Source organism: Balaenoptera borealis (genome assembly GCF_965194805.1).
Source record: "Balaenoptera borealis genome assembly, chromosome: 8".
Classification (NCBI taxonomy): Eukaryota; Metazoa; Chordata; class Mammalia; order Artiodactyla; family Balaenopteridae; genus Balaenoptera; species Balaenoptera borealis.
This window is the reverse complement of record NC_138865.1, coordinates 58,512,992-58,529,529: the sequence shown is the minus strand read 5'-3', so window position 1 is coordinate 58,529,529 and position 16,538 is coordinate 58,512,992. Positions and strand designations below refer to the sequence as shown.

Here is a 16,538-nt window from a genome sequence, read left to right as displayed (position 1 = left end):
AATCAAATTTCCACTGAATCTCGGAAGACTAAGAATAAAACTTTATTTCCCAGCCCGGCCACAGTCTCAGAGTAGGTCTTTGAACTTTGTCATACCAGCCACGGTTCCCAGGCAAATCTCTTCTGAAAGATAATTATACTTTGAAAAAAGGCAACTCAGGCCAGTGGACCCTGTGTTAGTTAACTTTATGCAGCTTGTAAATTGTTTTCCTCCAGTTGGAAGATGGGGATGGTGTATCACCAACAGAAATGAATGTAGGGGGCAACTTCTGAAAACTGTTCCCCCACTGGCCACCTTGCCAGTTTCTGCTTATACAATGCAGGCAGATTGGGGGAAACATATTGTCCCTATAAGCTCATAACACATGGACAAATGATTAAAAACACATGGAAAACAGTTCCACGGCTAAGCTAAAATTCAGATGGGAATGGAAAATCAACTTGCAAAGCTTTCAACTGTCTCGGGGCCAAATGTAGGACAGAATGCGAGGAGAAGTTGCCAAAAGAGAGGGAAGTTGGGGAAAAAAGCAAGTCGTGGATAGGAAACCTAAAACAATGGCACATTGTATTGACAACGCTTCTCTAAGCCTCTCCAAGAGTAGGCACCAAAATCAACTCTGGAAATATTAAGACCTTTATTTCACGAAAGATTTTAGACAGATTTATATTTTCTACCCTCTATAAATAAAGGTTGGCTTTGCTATCTTGGCAACACCTATGCAGAAACATTATGTTAAGTATCTGTAACATAAATATTAAAATATTACACATTTTTCCCTCCAAGGTGTGGGAATTAAGTAACAAGGTGGTATAAGACAAACTGTGAAAAATCATGACAATAAAATGCTAAAGCAAAGCAGAACCTTCCAGTAAGGCTTGCTTTCTGTTGTGTACCTGACCCTGGGTCCAAGTTTACTATAAAATTGGGCACACCTTAGTCACATTTGCAAAAGTTCAAATGTGACTCTTGATTGAAATCTGAAACTCTTAGAAGGCTGTTATTCGCAGCTAGTCACCAAAATGACCTAAGGATTCTGCTGGGTGGGAAATCTGTAGGCAAGAAGGTGATTTACTGCGAGCCAGTCTCAGCTGGCTTTCTCTGTCCTTCAGCTTCTAGCCTGAATCCTCCCTGACTCCTGTACACCCCAAACCACCTTTTTCTCCATCTAGCACCATTTACATGTTCATTTGGAGGCCTGATGAATACTCAATATATGCAGCAAATGTGTTACTTCTGTATGTAAAAGGGAATTTTGAAAATATGACCACACTGCAGAGCCATTCTTAGAAAATAACTATCATGCAAGTTCTTAGCAACAAACAATCCTTTAGCAAAACAAACAATCCTTTCTGTCAGGGGAAAAACTATCCCCTAACTTGTCTCTCTTTACAATGAGATTTGTGTATCATAGATCATGCCTGAAAGCAAGGCATAATGAGGTTTTAAAAAGAAAGAAATCAGTCTTCTGGATTTTTCCAACAAATGGAAACATTTCTATATTCCACAAAATATCCTAATACATGGGAAAGTTCTTACTGGTAATATGCAACTTTAAAACCCCAACTGTCTTACTCCCCAGCTCCTCCTTCCCTGCTTACTGGTAAGGACAACACTGCTTGAAGTTGTCACCCTCTTCCAAGGACTGTGCATTACACACACACACACACTTTACAGGTCTTCACCTTTTACAAAGGTACCTTTTATTGAATGCCTACTCTGTCCTAGGCATATTCTTCATAGTTTCACATTTAATTCTCACAATTTTTTAGGAAGTTATTATTACTCCCACTTTCTAGACAAGAAACCTAAGTTTAGGATACATAGCTAGTCAGTGATGGGATTGAGATCTAAACCTACCTCATGCTTTTCTCCGTTGTCAGTTTGCCTATTGCAATATAGCTATTAAACTTGTGCATACATTATTTTAAATTCTGCTAATTTAAGTTAACATTATGGGATAGAAGTATCATTTTAATGGAGGCAATATAATATTCCATTAAGCATTCTTCTGTCATTGGACATTTAAATCATATAACTTTGCTCCAATTTTTTATTGCCCTGAAATAAAGATATCCTCATGCATATAGCTTTCATTTTCTTTTGAAAATTTTCCACTGTGTTGTAGAGATTATTTCATTGTTTCTCTTTCTTTATACTGCTTTATTGAAGGATAAATGATAAACAAAAACCAAAATGTACTTAAAGTGTACAGTTGGATAGATTTAGACATCTATGTGCATATATGTATACACGTGCATATCTGTGAAACTATCACAACAATCAAAATAGTGAACATATCCATCACTCCTAAAACTTTCCTTCTGTCCCTTGGCAATCCCTTCCTCTGCCATTTCCTGTCCTCCTCATTTATTCCCAGATAACACCTGACTTGCTTTTTGTCAACATAGATTAGTTTGCACATTCCAGAATTTTCTATAACTGGAGTACATATACACTATATATTCTTTTTGGTCAGGCTTCTTTCACTCAGCATAAGTATTTTAACAATCATCCACATTGTAGCAATGTCTCATTTATTTTTATTCCTGAATAGTATTTCATTGTAGGGATATGCTATAATTTATTTATCCATTCACATGACAATAGACAATTGGCTGTTGACAGTTTTGGCTGTTACAAATAAAGTTGCTATGAACATTTATGTACAAGTCTTTGAATGGAGATATGCATTTTCTTCTCTTGGATAAATACCTAGGAGTGGAATGGTTGGATCATATACAGTTTAACTTTTAAAGAAACCACCAAATTGTTCTCCAAAGTGGTGGGGCTATTTTATATTTCCACCAGCAGTGTATGAGAGCTCCAGTTCCTTCACATCCTCACCATCACTTAGTACAGTCAGCCTTTTTAATTTTAGCTATTCTAGTAGGAGTGCAATACTACCTCATTGTGGCTTTAGTTTATAATTCCTTAATGACTGAATAATAGGAGAACATATTTTCATGTATTTATTTGCCATCCATATATCTTCTTTGGTGAAGTATCTGTTCAAATCTTCTGCCCATTTAAAAAATTTATTATTGATTTCTTAATAATATAATATAGTCTTTTTTTTAATAGATCTTTATTGGAGTATAATTGTTTCACAATACTGTGTTAGTTTCTGTTGTACACCAAAGTGAATCAGCCATATGCACGGCAAATGAAACCATAAACAAGACAAAAAGACAACCCTCAGAATGGGAGAAAATGTTTGCAAATGAAACGACAAAGGATTAATCTCCAAAATATACGAACAGCTCATGGAGCTCAATATAAAAAAAACCGAACAAGGCAATTAAAAAATGGGCAGAAGACCTAAATAGACACTTCACCAAAGAAGACATACAGATGGCCAGGAGGCACATGAAAAGATGCTCAACATCACTAGTTATTAGAGAAATATAATATAGTCTTATATTCTCTATATTGGAGTTTTAAAAAAATATGGTTTGGATACAAGTCCTTTATCAGATATATGCATAGTAAATATTTTCTCCTAGTCTGTAGCTTGTCATTTTCTTAAGTGTCTTGGTCAAGATATATCATCCTTTTGTATGTATTGTTGATTTTAATTGGTAAAAAATTTTTTAGAATTTTTCCATCAATATTCATGAGGGATGTTGGTCTGAAGTTTTCTTTTCTTACAATACTTTTGTATGGTTTGCTGTCAGAGTAATACTGGCCTCAGAATGAGTTAGAAAGTATTCATTTCTCTGTGATTTTCTGAGTTTTATAGATTTGGTACTGTTTCTTCCTTAAATATTTGCAGAATTCAATAGTGAAGCTATCTGAGCCTGGAAATTTCTTTGTGAGAAACTACAAATTCAACTTTTGTAAGAGTTCTAGGGTTTTTTCAAGTTACCTATTTTTTCTTGATTGAGCTTTGGTCGTTTGTCTCTTTCAAGGAATTTGACCATTTAAGCTGTCTATTGATACAAGTTGTTTATGATAGTCCCTTATTTTTCTTTTAGTAGCTATAGAGTATGTAGTGTTGTCACCTGATGTCACTTCTCATTCCTGATATTAGCAATCTGTGTCCTCTTCTCATCTTTTCCTGATCAGTCTGCTTAGAGATTTACCAATTTCATTGATATTCTCAGAGAATCAGCTTTCGGTTTCACTGATTTTCCCTACTGATTTCCTGTTTTGCTATTTCATTAGCTTCTGATCTGATATTTTTCATTTCCTTATTTATGTTTTCTTCTTTTTCTATTTTCTTAAAGTGGAAGCTGAGGGTAATACCTTTCTTCCTTTCTAATATAGGCATTTAGTGCTATAAAATTCCCTGTAAGTACTGCATGGTATCCTACAATCGTTGACGTGTTTCCATTTTTATTCAGTTCACCATAATTTTTAAGCTCCCCTTTGATTTCTTCTTTGATCCAGCATTAAAGAAGTCTATAATTTAGTTTCCAAACACTTAAGGATTTTCCAGAGATATTTCTGTTACTGAATTCTAATTTAATTCCATTGTGGCCAGTGAACATATTTTGTATATTGAGACTCATTTTATGTCCCAGAATATGGTCTGCCCTGGTAAATGTTCCATGTGCACTTGCAAACAATGTATATGCTGGCTGTCTGGGGGTAGAGTGCCCTATAAATATCTACTAGGTTAATTTGGTTAACAGTTTCCATACTTCTCTATCCTTACTGATTTTCTGCCTACTTGTTCTATCAATCATTGAGAGAGGGGTATTAACATTACCGACTATAATTAGAGATTTGTCTGTTTCCTTACACCTCTATTTTTAAATTTTGTTATTAGCTGCATGACTATTTAGGCTTATTATGTCTTGTTGATGTACTGACTCCTTTAAATTATAAAATAACCTTATTTATCCTTGGTAAATACTCTTTGCTCTAAAATTTCCTCTGATAACATAGCCACTGCAGCTTCCTTTTTGACTAGTTTTAGGACAGTGTATCGTTTTCCATTTTTCTTCTGTAGGATAAGATGGCAGTGATTACCTTTGGGAAGGAAAAATACAGATGGGGATAGAAGTGAAAGGTGAACTCATACTTCATTGCTTGGAAAAAGTATTGCAGGTTACCACAAGGCCTTTAATGGAAGTGTTGGTTGATTTTTGTTCCTTTCTGTCTTAGGATAAACTAAATTTTATTGCCTAGCAGAATATAAGACCCATAAAAACTGTTCAAAATGAACAGTTATATGTGTAAGTTATGAGGATAGTCTATTCATTTCCTGCGCAATCCTTTCTGAAGACTTATAAAATTAATTTTAAGAAAATCATGGCATTCTGGATATTACAGACATCCAGACACACTCCGCCAACAGTAACTGTTGTCCCATGATTAATAGGGGGAAAGAGGAGGAAGATCAATAAAGCAGTACCTTAAATTTTAAAATATGTCGAATCAGTATTTTCCTTCCCTTAACCAACTGTATTAACAAATAAAAAACCTGAGAGAGACTTGGGGCAAAGACTGGAAAAAGTATCTTGGATGAATTACGTAAACACACAGCTAATACATCAACACACTTATAGCTTTCTAAAATACATTTTTATGTGGTAATTTTTACTAGCGTTTTTTATTCAGAAACATTTCCTATAACGTACAATTTACTGTTTTTTTTAACATCTTTATTGGAGTATAACTGCTTTACAATGGTGTGCTACTTTCTGTTGTATAACAAAGTGAATCAGCTATATGTATACATATATCCCCCTATCCCCTCCCTCTTGCGTCTCCCTCCCACCCTCCCTATCCCACCCCTCTAGGTGGTCACAAAGCACCGAGCTGATCTCCCTGTGCTATGCAGCTGCTTCCCACTAGCTATCTATTTTACATTTGGTAGTGTATATATGTCCATGCCATTCTCTCACTTCGTCCCAGCTTACCCTTCCCCATCCCCGTGTCCTCAAGTCCATTTTCTGCGTCTGCGTCTTTATTCCTGTCCTGCCCCTAGGTTCGTCAGAACCTTTTTTTTTTTTTTCTGGATTCCATATATATGTGTTAGTATATGGTATTTGTTTTAATCTTTCTGACTTACTTCATTCTATATGACAGACTCTAGGTCCATTCACCTCACTACAAATAACTCAATTTCGTTTCCTTTTATGGCCGAGTAATAGTCTATTGTATATATGTGTCACATCTTCTTTATCCATTCATCTGTTGATGGACACTAAGGTTGCTTCCATGTCCTGGCTATTGTAAATAGAGCTGCAATGAACATTGTGGTACATGTCTCTTTCTGAATTACGGTTTTCTCAGGATATATGCCTAGTAGTGGGATTGCTGGGTCGTATGGTAGTTCTATTTTTAGTTTTTTAAGGAACCTCCATACTGTTCTCCATAGTGGCTGTATCAACTTACATTCCCACCAACAGTGCAAGAGGGTTCCCTTTTCTCCACACCCTCTCCACCATTTATTGTTTCTAGATTTTTTGATGATGGCCATTCTGACCAGTGTGAGGTGACACCTCATTGTAGTTTTGATTTGCATTTCTCTAATGATTAATGATGTTGAGCATTCATTCATGTGTTTGTTAGCCATCTGTATATCTTCTTTGGAGAAATGCCTATTTAGATCTTCTGCCCATTTTTGGATTGGGTTGTTTGTTTTTTTGATATTGAGCTGCATGAGCTGCTTGTATATTTTGGAGATTAATCCTTTGTCAGTTGCTTCATTTGCAAATATTTTCTCCCATTCTCAGGGCTGTCTTTTCATCTTGCTTATGGTTTCCTTTGCTGTGCAAAAGCTTTTAAGTTTCATTAGGTCCCATTTGTTTATTTTTGTTTTTATTTCCATTTCTCTAGGAGGTGAGTCAAAAAGGATGTTGCTGTGATTTATGTCAAAGAGTGTTCCTCCCATGTTTTCCTCTAAATAAGAGTTTTATAGTGTCTGACGTTACATTTAGGTCTTTAATCCACTTTGAGTTTATTTTTGTGTATGGTGTTAGGGAGTGTTCTAATTTCATTCTTTTATATGTAGCTGTCCAGTTTCCCCAGCACCACTTATTGAAGAGGCTGTCTTTTCTCCATTGTATATTCTTGCCTCCTTTATCAAAGATAAGGTGACCATATGTGCAAGGGTTTATCTCTGGGCTTTCTATCCTGTTCCATTGATCTATATTTCTGTTTTTGTGCCAGTACCATACTGTCTTGATTAGTGTAGGTTTGTAGTATAATCTGAAGTCAGGAAGCCTGATTCCTCCAGCTCCGTTTTTCTTTCTCAAGATTGCTTTGGCTATTCAGGGTCTTTTGTATTTCCATACAAATAGTGAAATTTTTTTGTTCTAGTTCTGTGAAAACTGTCACTGGTAGTTTGATAGGGATTGCATTGAATGTGTAGACTGCTTTGGGTTATAGTCATTTTCACAACGTTGATTCTTCCAATCCAAGAATATGGTATACCTCTCCGTCTGTTTGTATCACCTTTAATTTCTTTCTTCAGTGTCTTATAGCTTTTTGCACGCAGGTCTTTTTTCTCCTTAGGTAGGTTTATTCCTAGGTATTTTATTCTTTTTGTTGCAATGGTAAATCGGCGTGTTTCCTTAATTTCCCTTTCAGATTTTTCATCATTAGTGTATAGGAATGCAAGAGATTTCTGTGCGTTAATTTTGTATCCTGCTACTTTACCAAATTCATTGATTAACTCTAGGAGTTTTCTGGTAGCATCTTTAGGATTCTCTATGTATAGCATCATCTCATCTGCAAACAGTGACAGCTTTACTTCTTTTCTGATTTGGTTTCCTTTTATTTCTTTTGCTTCTCTGATTGCTGTGGCTAAAACTTCCAAAAGTATGTTGAATAATAGTGGTGAGAGTGGACATCCTGGACTTGTTCCTGATTTTAGAGGAAATGGTTTCAGTTTTTCACCATTGAGAACAATGTTGGCTGTGGGTTTGTCATATATGTCCTTTATTATGTTGAGGTAAGTTCCCTCTATGCCTACTTTCTGGAGAATTTTTTTATCATAAATGGGTGTTGAATTTTGTTAAAAGCTTTTGCTGCATCTATTGAGATGATCATATGGTTTTTATCCTTCAATTTGTTAATATGGTGTATCACATTGATTGATTTGCATATATTGAAGAATCCTTGCATTCCTGGGATAAACCCCACTTGATCATGGTGTATGATCTTTTTAATGTGCTGTTGGATTCTGTTTGCTAGTATTTTGTTCAGGATTTTTGCATCTATGTTCATCAGTGATATTGGTCTGTACTTTTCTTTTTTTGTGACATCTTTGTCTGGTTTTGGTATCAGCGTGATGGTGGCCTCATAGAATTAGTTTGGGAGTGTTCCTCCCTCTGCTATATTTTGGAAGAGTTTGAGAAGGATAGGTGTTAGCTCTTCTCTAAATGTTTGATAGAATTCGCCTGTGAAGCCATCTGGTCCTGGGCTTTTGTTTGTTGGAAGATTTTTTTTTTTAATTTTATTTATTTTTTTTAGCTGTGTTGGGTCTTTGTTTCTGTGCGAGGGCTTTCTCTAGTTGCGGCAAGCGGGGGCCACTCTTCATTGCGGTGTGTGGGCCTCTCACTATCAGGGTCTCTCTTGCTGCGGAGCACAGGCTCCAGACGCGCAGGCTCAGTAGTTGTGGCTCACGGGCCCATTTGCTCCACGGCATGTGGGATCTTCCCAGACCAGGGCTCGAACCCATGTCCCCTGCATTGGCAGGCAGATTCTCAACCACTGCGCCACCAGGGAAGCCCCTGCTGGAAGATTTTAAATCACAGTTTCAATTTCAGTGCTTGTGATTGGTCTGTTTATATTTTCTATGTCTTCCTAGTTCAGTCTTGGAAGGTTGTGCTTTTCTAAGAATTTGTCCATTTCTTCCAGGTTATCCATTTTATTGGCATATAGTTGCTTGTAGTAATCCCTCATGATTCTTTGTATTTCTGCAGTGTCAGTTGTCACTTCTCCTTTTTCATTTCTAATTCTGTTGATTTGAGTCTTCTCCCTTGTTTTCCTTGATGAGTCTGGCTAATGGTTTATCAATTTTGTTTATCTTCTCAAAGAACCAGCTTTTAGTTTTATTGATCTTTGCTATTGTTTCCTTCATTTCTTTTTCATTTATTTCTGATCTGATCTTTAAGATTTCTTTCCTTCTGCTAACTTTGGGGTTTTTTTGTTCTTCTTTCTCTAATTGCCCTAAGCGTAAGGTCGGTTGTTTATTTGAGATGTTTCTTGTTTCTTGAGGTAGGATTGTATGGCTATAAACTTCCCTGTTAGAACTGCTTTTGCTGCATCCCATACGTTTTGGGTCGTTGTGTTTCCATTGTCATTTGTTTCTAGGTATTTTTTGATTTCCTCTTTGATTTCTTCAGTGATCTCTTGGTTATTAGTGTATTGTTTAGCCTCCATGTGTTTGTGTTTTTTACAGTTTTTTTCCTATATTTATATCTAGTCTCATAGCTTTGTGGTCAGAAAAGATACTTGATACGATTTCAATTTTCTTAAATTTACCAAGGCTTGATTTGTGACCCAAGATATGATCTATCCTGGAGAATGTTCCATGAGCACTTGAGAAGAAAGTGTATTCTGTTGTTTTTGGATGGAATGTCCTATAAATATCAATTAAGTCCACCTTGTTTAATGTATCATTTAAAGCTTGTGTTTCCTTATTTATTTTCATTTTGGATAATCTGTCCATTGGTGAAGTGGGGTGTAAAGTCCCCTACTATGATTTTGTTACTGTCAATTTCCCTTTATGGCTGTTAGTATTTGCCTTATGTATTGAGGTGCTCCTATGTTGGGTGCATAAGTATTTACAATTGTTATACCTTCCTCTTGGATCGGTCCCTTGATCATTATATAGTGTCCTTCTTTGTCTCTTGTAATAGTCTTTATTTTAAAGTCTATTTTGTCTGATATGAGAATTGCTACTCCAGCTTTCTTTTGATTTCCATTTGCATGGGATATCCTTTTCCACTCCCTCACTTTCAGTCTTTCTGTGTCCCTAGGTCTGAAGTGGGTACCTTGTAGACAGCATATAGGTGGGTCTTGTTTTTGTATCCATTCATATAATCTATGTCTTTTGGTTGGAGCATTTAATCCATTTACATTTAAGGTATTTATTGAAATGTATGTTCCTATTGTCATTTTCTTAATTGTTTTGGGTTTGTTATTGTGGGTCTTTTCCTTCTCTTGTGTTTCCTGCCTAGAGAAGTTCCTTTAGCATTTGCTGTAAAGCTGGTTTGGTGGTGCTGAATTCTCATAGCTTTTGCTTGTCTGTAAAGGTTTTAATTTCTCTGTCGAATCTGAATGAGATCCTTGCTGGGTAGAGTAATCTTGGTTGTAGTTTTTTCCCTTTCATCACTTTAAATATGTCCTGTCACTCCCTTCTGTCTTGCAGAATTTCTGCTGAAAGATCAGCCGTTAACCTTATGGGGATTCCCTTGTATGTTATTTGTTGCTTTTCCCTTGCTGCTTTTAATATTTTTTCTTTGTATTTAATTTTTGATAGTTTGATTAATATGTGTCTTGGCATATTTCTCCTTGGATTTATCCTGTATGGGACTCTCTGAGCTTCCTGGACTTGATTATTTTCTTTCCCATATTAGGGAAGTCTTCAACTATAATCTGTTCAAATATTTTCTCAGACCCTTTCTCTTTCTCTTCTTCTTCTGGGACCCCTATCCTTCGAATGTTGGTGCATTTAATGTTGTCCCAGAGGTCTCTGTGACTGCCCTCAATTCTTTTCATTCTTTTTCCTTTATTCTGCTCTGCAGTAGTTATTTCCACTATTTTATCTTCCAGGTCACTTATCCATTCTTCTGCCTCAGTTATTCTGCTATTGATTCCTTCTAGAGAATTTTAAAGTTATTTATTGTGTTGTTCATCATTGCTTGTTTGCTCTTTCATTCTTCTAGGTCCTCATTAAATGTTTCTTGTATTTTCTCCATTCTATTTCCAAGATTTTGGATCATGTTTACTAACATTACTCTGAATTCTTTTTCAGGTAGACCGCCTATTTCCTCTTCATTTGTTTGGTCTGGTGGGTTTTTACCTTGCTCCGTCATCTGCTGTGTGTTTCTCTCTCTTCTCATTTTGCTTAACTTACTGTGTTTGGGGTCTCCATTTCGCAGGCTGTAGGTTCATAGTTTCCGTTGTTTTTGGTGTCTGCTTCCACTGGGTAGGGTTGGTTCAGTAGGTTGTGTAGGCTTCCTGGTGGAGGGGACTGGTGCCTGTGTTCTGGTGGGTGGGGCTGGATCTTGTTTTTGTGGTGGGCAGGGCCACGTCCGATGGTGTGTTTTGAGGTGTCTGTGAACTTAGTATGATTTTAGGCAGCCTCTCTGCTAATGGGTGGGGTTGTGTTCCTGTCTTGCTAGTTGTTTGGCATGGGGCATCCAGCACTGGAGCTTGCTGGCTGTTGGGTGGAGCTGGGTCTTAGTGTTGAGACGGAGATCTCTGGGAAAGCCCTCGCCGATTGATATTACGTGTGGCTGGGAGGTCTCTGGTGGTTCAACATCCTGAACTCAGCTCTCCCACCTCAGAGGGACACAAGGCCAGAGCACCAAGACCCTGTCAGCCACACGTCTTTTGGGAAGTCTGGTCTTCTGCCAGCATTCAGTAGGTGTTCTGTAGAGTTGTTCCACATGTAGATCTATTTTTGATGTATTTGTGGGGAGGAAGATGATCTCCACGTCTTAGGTCTCTGCCATCTTGAAGGTCCACCTACTGTGATAATGGGCTGATACGTGGTTTCTCCAATTCCAAGAGAGAGGCATACTGTACGGTACTATAATTCTTTGAAAGTGACAAACAGGCGGTGGTGACGGCGGTTCCTGCCGTCGCTGTGAGCTGTGGGTGGCTCTGAGGGCAGCAAGGGCATCTCTGGACACGCGGCTCATGCGGTGGCGGCCCTTTGGATACAGCCCAGCTGCTCAGTGGCCTAGACCTCGGCGTGGCTGAGGGCTCTGTGTGAGCCTTTACTATTTTAAAGCGTGCACTTCAGTGATGGTTGTGCAACCATCACTACTATCTAATTCCAGAACATTTCCATTCCCTCAAAAAGGAACCCTGTACCTATAAGCAGTTAGTTCCAATTTCCCCTTCCACCAACCGTCTGGCAACCACTAATCTACTTTCTGACTTTATATATTTGCCTAATGTGGACAATTCGTATAAGCAGAATCACTCAGCATGCAGCCTTGTGTCCATCTTCTTTCACTTACAATAATGTTTTCAAGTATACGGTGAACTTCATCATAATCATCATTGAAAGATATCTTACTTGAATATAATAAAACCATTTGCTCAGAGTGGTAATAAATACGTGGAATAATTAGAAGAGATCCAGCCTACGATTTGGAAGACTGTAGCTTTAGTGCTGATCTCTTCCTACTTTAACTTCTGAGGACTTCAGTCTCCTTTGCTATACAAAAGGGATATTAGATGAGATGACATCAAAGGTCTCTCATTTTTATTCCTGTTACTCCAGGAATCTCAAAGACACACAGACACACACTGCTTGTCTTCTTGGAAAAAATAATTGTTACAAAATTAATTACCTAGATTTGAAAACTTTAGTTCCTAACTTGATCTGGAGACAGAAAATCTGAGACAGCTGCTATCAATAACACTTTGACCTGATTATATATTCAGGAAGTTAACACCAGTTTCTTAATCAGTTGAGAAATAAAACAAATGACAGCCTGAGCTGCTTGTATCAGTGTGGCTTTCCCTCCAGTTCTGAAAAGGGATAATGTAATCAATGATTTCCATCGTGACTTCCTCCCTGATTAAGATAAAAAGCTCCATGCTTAAAAAAAAACTATTAGAAATTTGCATATTTGCACTGTGCTGTTATACTTTTACCTTCCTATCTCATTCATTCCACATCTCCAGTATCTAGAACACTATCAGGTACAGGGTTGGCACTTCATATTCAATATTTGTTGAATGGATGGATGGATGGATGGAGGCTGTATAATGAAAGGCTCATCCAAACAGTAAGGATGAAAAATACATGTTGACCTTTCTTCTCTGTTTCTTCTTACAGTGGGTAGAATAAATAAAAAATGCTAAACACTAACAGGACAGTGATTCAGAACTAGAAATAAGTTTGTTTTATTAATTTTTATACAACACTAGATACAGTATATTTAATAAGCTGCTTTGTTGCAGAAATTAATCAGCACCAGCTTATGGTTTAAATTACACAGAACCATAGTGTTAATGAAAATATGTGCATATTCTTTTTGGCTGTCTTAAAACTAAACACAAACAAAAATGTAAGTAAATGTCACCTAGTTCATTTTTACCACTCCTTGGAAGGAGATGAAGTAATTGTCATATGTTTTTTAAGTTTATGCTTAGCAAATATATACTATATATATATGTATGTTTTTGTTGAAGACCAACGGTACAAGATTCTGAAAAGCTACACACTATTGAGCTGAGTTAATGCCCTTGGATTAACTGGGACTTTTCCTGAGTCGGTATTCAAGTCTGGGGAGAAGAGTTGGGTGGCATTCAGGTCCTTCTTTCTGATGCTCTCTTTCTCAGCTACAAATCAACCCTCATCTCTTCCTCCACTCTCCCCTTTCTTCTCCTTTCCTATAATCTCCCATTGCCATTCTACCATCACTCCATTTCCTTCCTTCCCACTCCCACCAGAACCTAAAGGATGACAGTAACCAATCAAGGTGGAAAGAACCATGACCATCATTTACTTCTATTCCCCCATCAGTCAAAGCCCAATCATGAGAAGGAGATGAAGGTCATGATGAATATTGCCCAGCACCTACACTTGCCTGAATTAATGTTTTCATGATCAAGAATATTTTAAATATTCTTCTAGTATTTTAGTTGCTATAAAAATCAAAGCAGTCTCTCTTTGTGCTAACATTTGCAATTACATTTAAATATCATTGTCATGGCAGGAATGTAAAATAAAATCTACCATGCTGATCAGGTTCTACATAGTTGCCATGGTTCTGGATTTCCAGTTTTAAATAGTTAATATAGTTCTATAGTTCTAATATATTCCTCATTCCTTGAACTTTTACTTTCCCTCCTAGGATACAGCCCTTTAGGTAAACAACTCTTCATTTCTTTATTCGGCATCCCACCTTTCCACATTGCAGAAGCCAGTGGATCAGAAGGGATTTGAACTGATACAGAGAATGGGTTTTACATCTCTTGGTTAAACACCAGAAACTACTTGTATCATACAGAAGACCTGTGTATCACAGCAGTCCAGAGCCTACTTGTGATATCTAAGGTAAGGAGCCTCCCGACTCCACAAAGATGTTGGAATTTAATAAGACGTAGAATGTCTAAATCTTATTCCAATCTCTTTTTGTAAATATTTCTATCAACCAAAATCTTGATAAAGGAGCACAAATAAAACAAGCTTGTCATGTTTTATAACCAGAAATGGGACTGAATTTCTTCAGTCACTTTTAGTTTCTCTCAAGGTATTTTTATAATAAAACCTGCACCAAAACTTTGGTCCACTTAATAACTCCATTTTGATTCTGAAGTGACCCTGGTGCTCATATAGCAAGTCACATGTGGCATAACCATATTTTTCAGGGATTATGAAAAGAGGAAAATTTTGAGTAAATGGTTTAGAAATTAATTTTTAATTTCCTGTAATTAAACCTTGATTTCAGAAGGGAGTCCTTGCAAGGCTGTAACATGCATCACTGTTATAAAATATTTCACTCAGCTGCCATTATAAATTAATAAGGTACCTTTTCATTAGAGAATCAGGTTAACATGGCATTTCTACAAATATTAAATATTTAAGGGCTCAAAATTGTATCAAATCCTTTCTGAGAAGATAGGCTTTCAAGAGCTCTGTTTTCAGTATTACTTTTCTTTTTTCATCAGCATAGTTCATTGGGACACTTTTGAGAAAGTCATATTTTTCTTCCATATGTTAATCATCATTCATATAGGCTTTTTATTCCAAATGTCCTTGAGAAATGCCTGTCAGTACTATAAACACGAATGAAGAGAAAGGCTCATGTTACTTCAAATCTCTCATGACCCTGTAAAGCTGGGGAAACCCAATCATTGGCTTTGGAATGGTGCATCATTCTTACTGGAAAAGGAGATCTGTCTTGTGAGTAGTGATGGGTAGACCTCTGAAGGACAGGTAGCCCCTGAATTCTTACCTGAACTAGAGCTTTGCAGATGAGTTTCCATCTGCCAGATTCTTCCATCTAAAGCCTTCCTTTTTCACCACAGAGAATTCTCCTCTTTATCCACAGCCTCTCAGCTTTCACATTTGAAAGGGCTCCAAAGGGACAAAGCAACCCTTTGCAGTTCAACCTTGATTTAATGAACTGGCAGGGTGAGCTTCCCTCAGACTGAAGTGGTAGAAGCACCTGCAATATAGATTTCAGAATGGACTCATTTGAGGTATTGGGACCAAAAACATCCAAGGACCATGAAATTCGTGTTGACTGAAATATGGAGTGAGGTCTCCAGAATAATCAAATCTTGTGCCATATAATACTTGGAGTTTTATTTTGGAAGGTACTGAGATGCAAAAATTTTATCTCTTCCTATAAAAAACAGTCATTTATCAATCTTCCTGGAACTATTTAACTGTGTTTCTTCTTTACTAGATAGAATCCTTCAAACACTATGATAAAAAAAAAAAATGTACCAAGTCAGTCATGACACCCTGTTTTCTATTGAGCCATGTGCACAAATCCTGGAAATAAATAGGTAAGAAATCCCAAGTGGGCACCTGTAGGGCCAGTTACATTTAGAGTTTCCTGGAGCACATATAATTGTGAGATTTGCCCTTCTTACAGTCCTTTGTTTGCCATTTTCCTTGTCTTTGAACCAAAACACAGTTCTTGCCAGGCTTTGAACGTTGAGGAGGCCCTCTCCTCCAGTTGGTGAAGGTCACAGGTTCACCACCAATCCACTCCCAGTGGCCAGCACGCACTTGGTCATTCAAACCTAATGTGAACCAAAGAAGTGTGCCATAGGATTTTATTACATTTACAATTGGATATCACATCAACCTGTTATTCAAAGTTAAGTAATCACATACAAATGTAGACCTACGTTCTAAAACAAGGACTAGGACCTGGGTATCCTATAAGACACAAGTGAGAACATAAGGCTTTGGGGTCAGGCAGATTGGAATCCAAATCCTAGCTCCACCACTTGCTAGTTGAACATCTTTGGACAGGTTATTTAACCTCTCTGAGTTCTCTGAGTTTTAGTTTTCTCATCTCAGAAGTGTATATCTAAATATATCTAAGTCTGTTTTGAGGATTAAAACAGATAACGCATATAAAGCTCATGACATATAAGTGTTTAATAAATGGCAATTATTATTCATAGTATCCTACAGGCAGAACTCCTATCACACTCTTGTCTATTCTTCTTCCTCACGATTTAAATGTCACGGTTTTCATATTTGAAAGTAGCTTACTAAGTATTATTTTTAGTCTGGAGCTTAAGGTTTTTTCAATCTGCTACAGTTCTAATAAAAAGCAGCTTTTCTCAACTTGTCTCTCTACTCCCACTGGCAGTTTTTTGAAAATTACACTTCAATGTTGTAAAACTCTTGTAATTTTTCTTAAAGA

At 37.1% G+C, this 16,538-nt stretch overlaps 1 protein-coding gene across 7 annotated transcripts in view; it reads right to left on the bottom strand.

The window, feature by feature from the left end:
* FREM1 (FRAS1 related extracellular matrix 1) overlaps positions 1-16,538 on the bottom strand; it is a 201,237-nt gene that overhangs the window by 17,866 nt on the left and 166,833 nt on the right. For 6 of the 7 annotated variants that reach the window (XM_082401540.1, XM_082401544.1, XM_082401542.1 and 3 more), the window contains one exon: positions 3,920-15,903. The exons of the other annotated variant lie outside the window; for it this stretch is intronic. In XM_082401540.1, coding sequence (XP_082257666.1) covers positions 15,704-15,903 — 200 coding nt within the window. In that variant the 3' untranslated portion in view covers positions 3,920-15,703. Of the gene's footprint in view, positions 1-3,919; positions 15,904-16,538 lie in introns of those variants that run through there. 7 annotated transcript variants of the gene reach the window in all.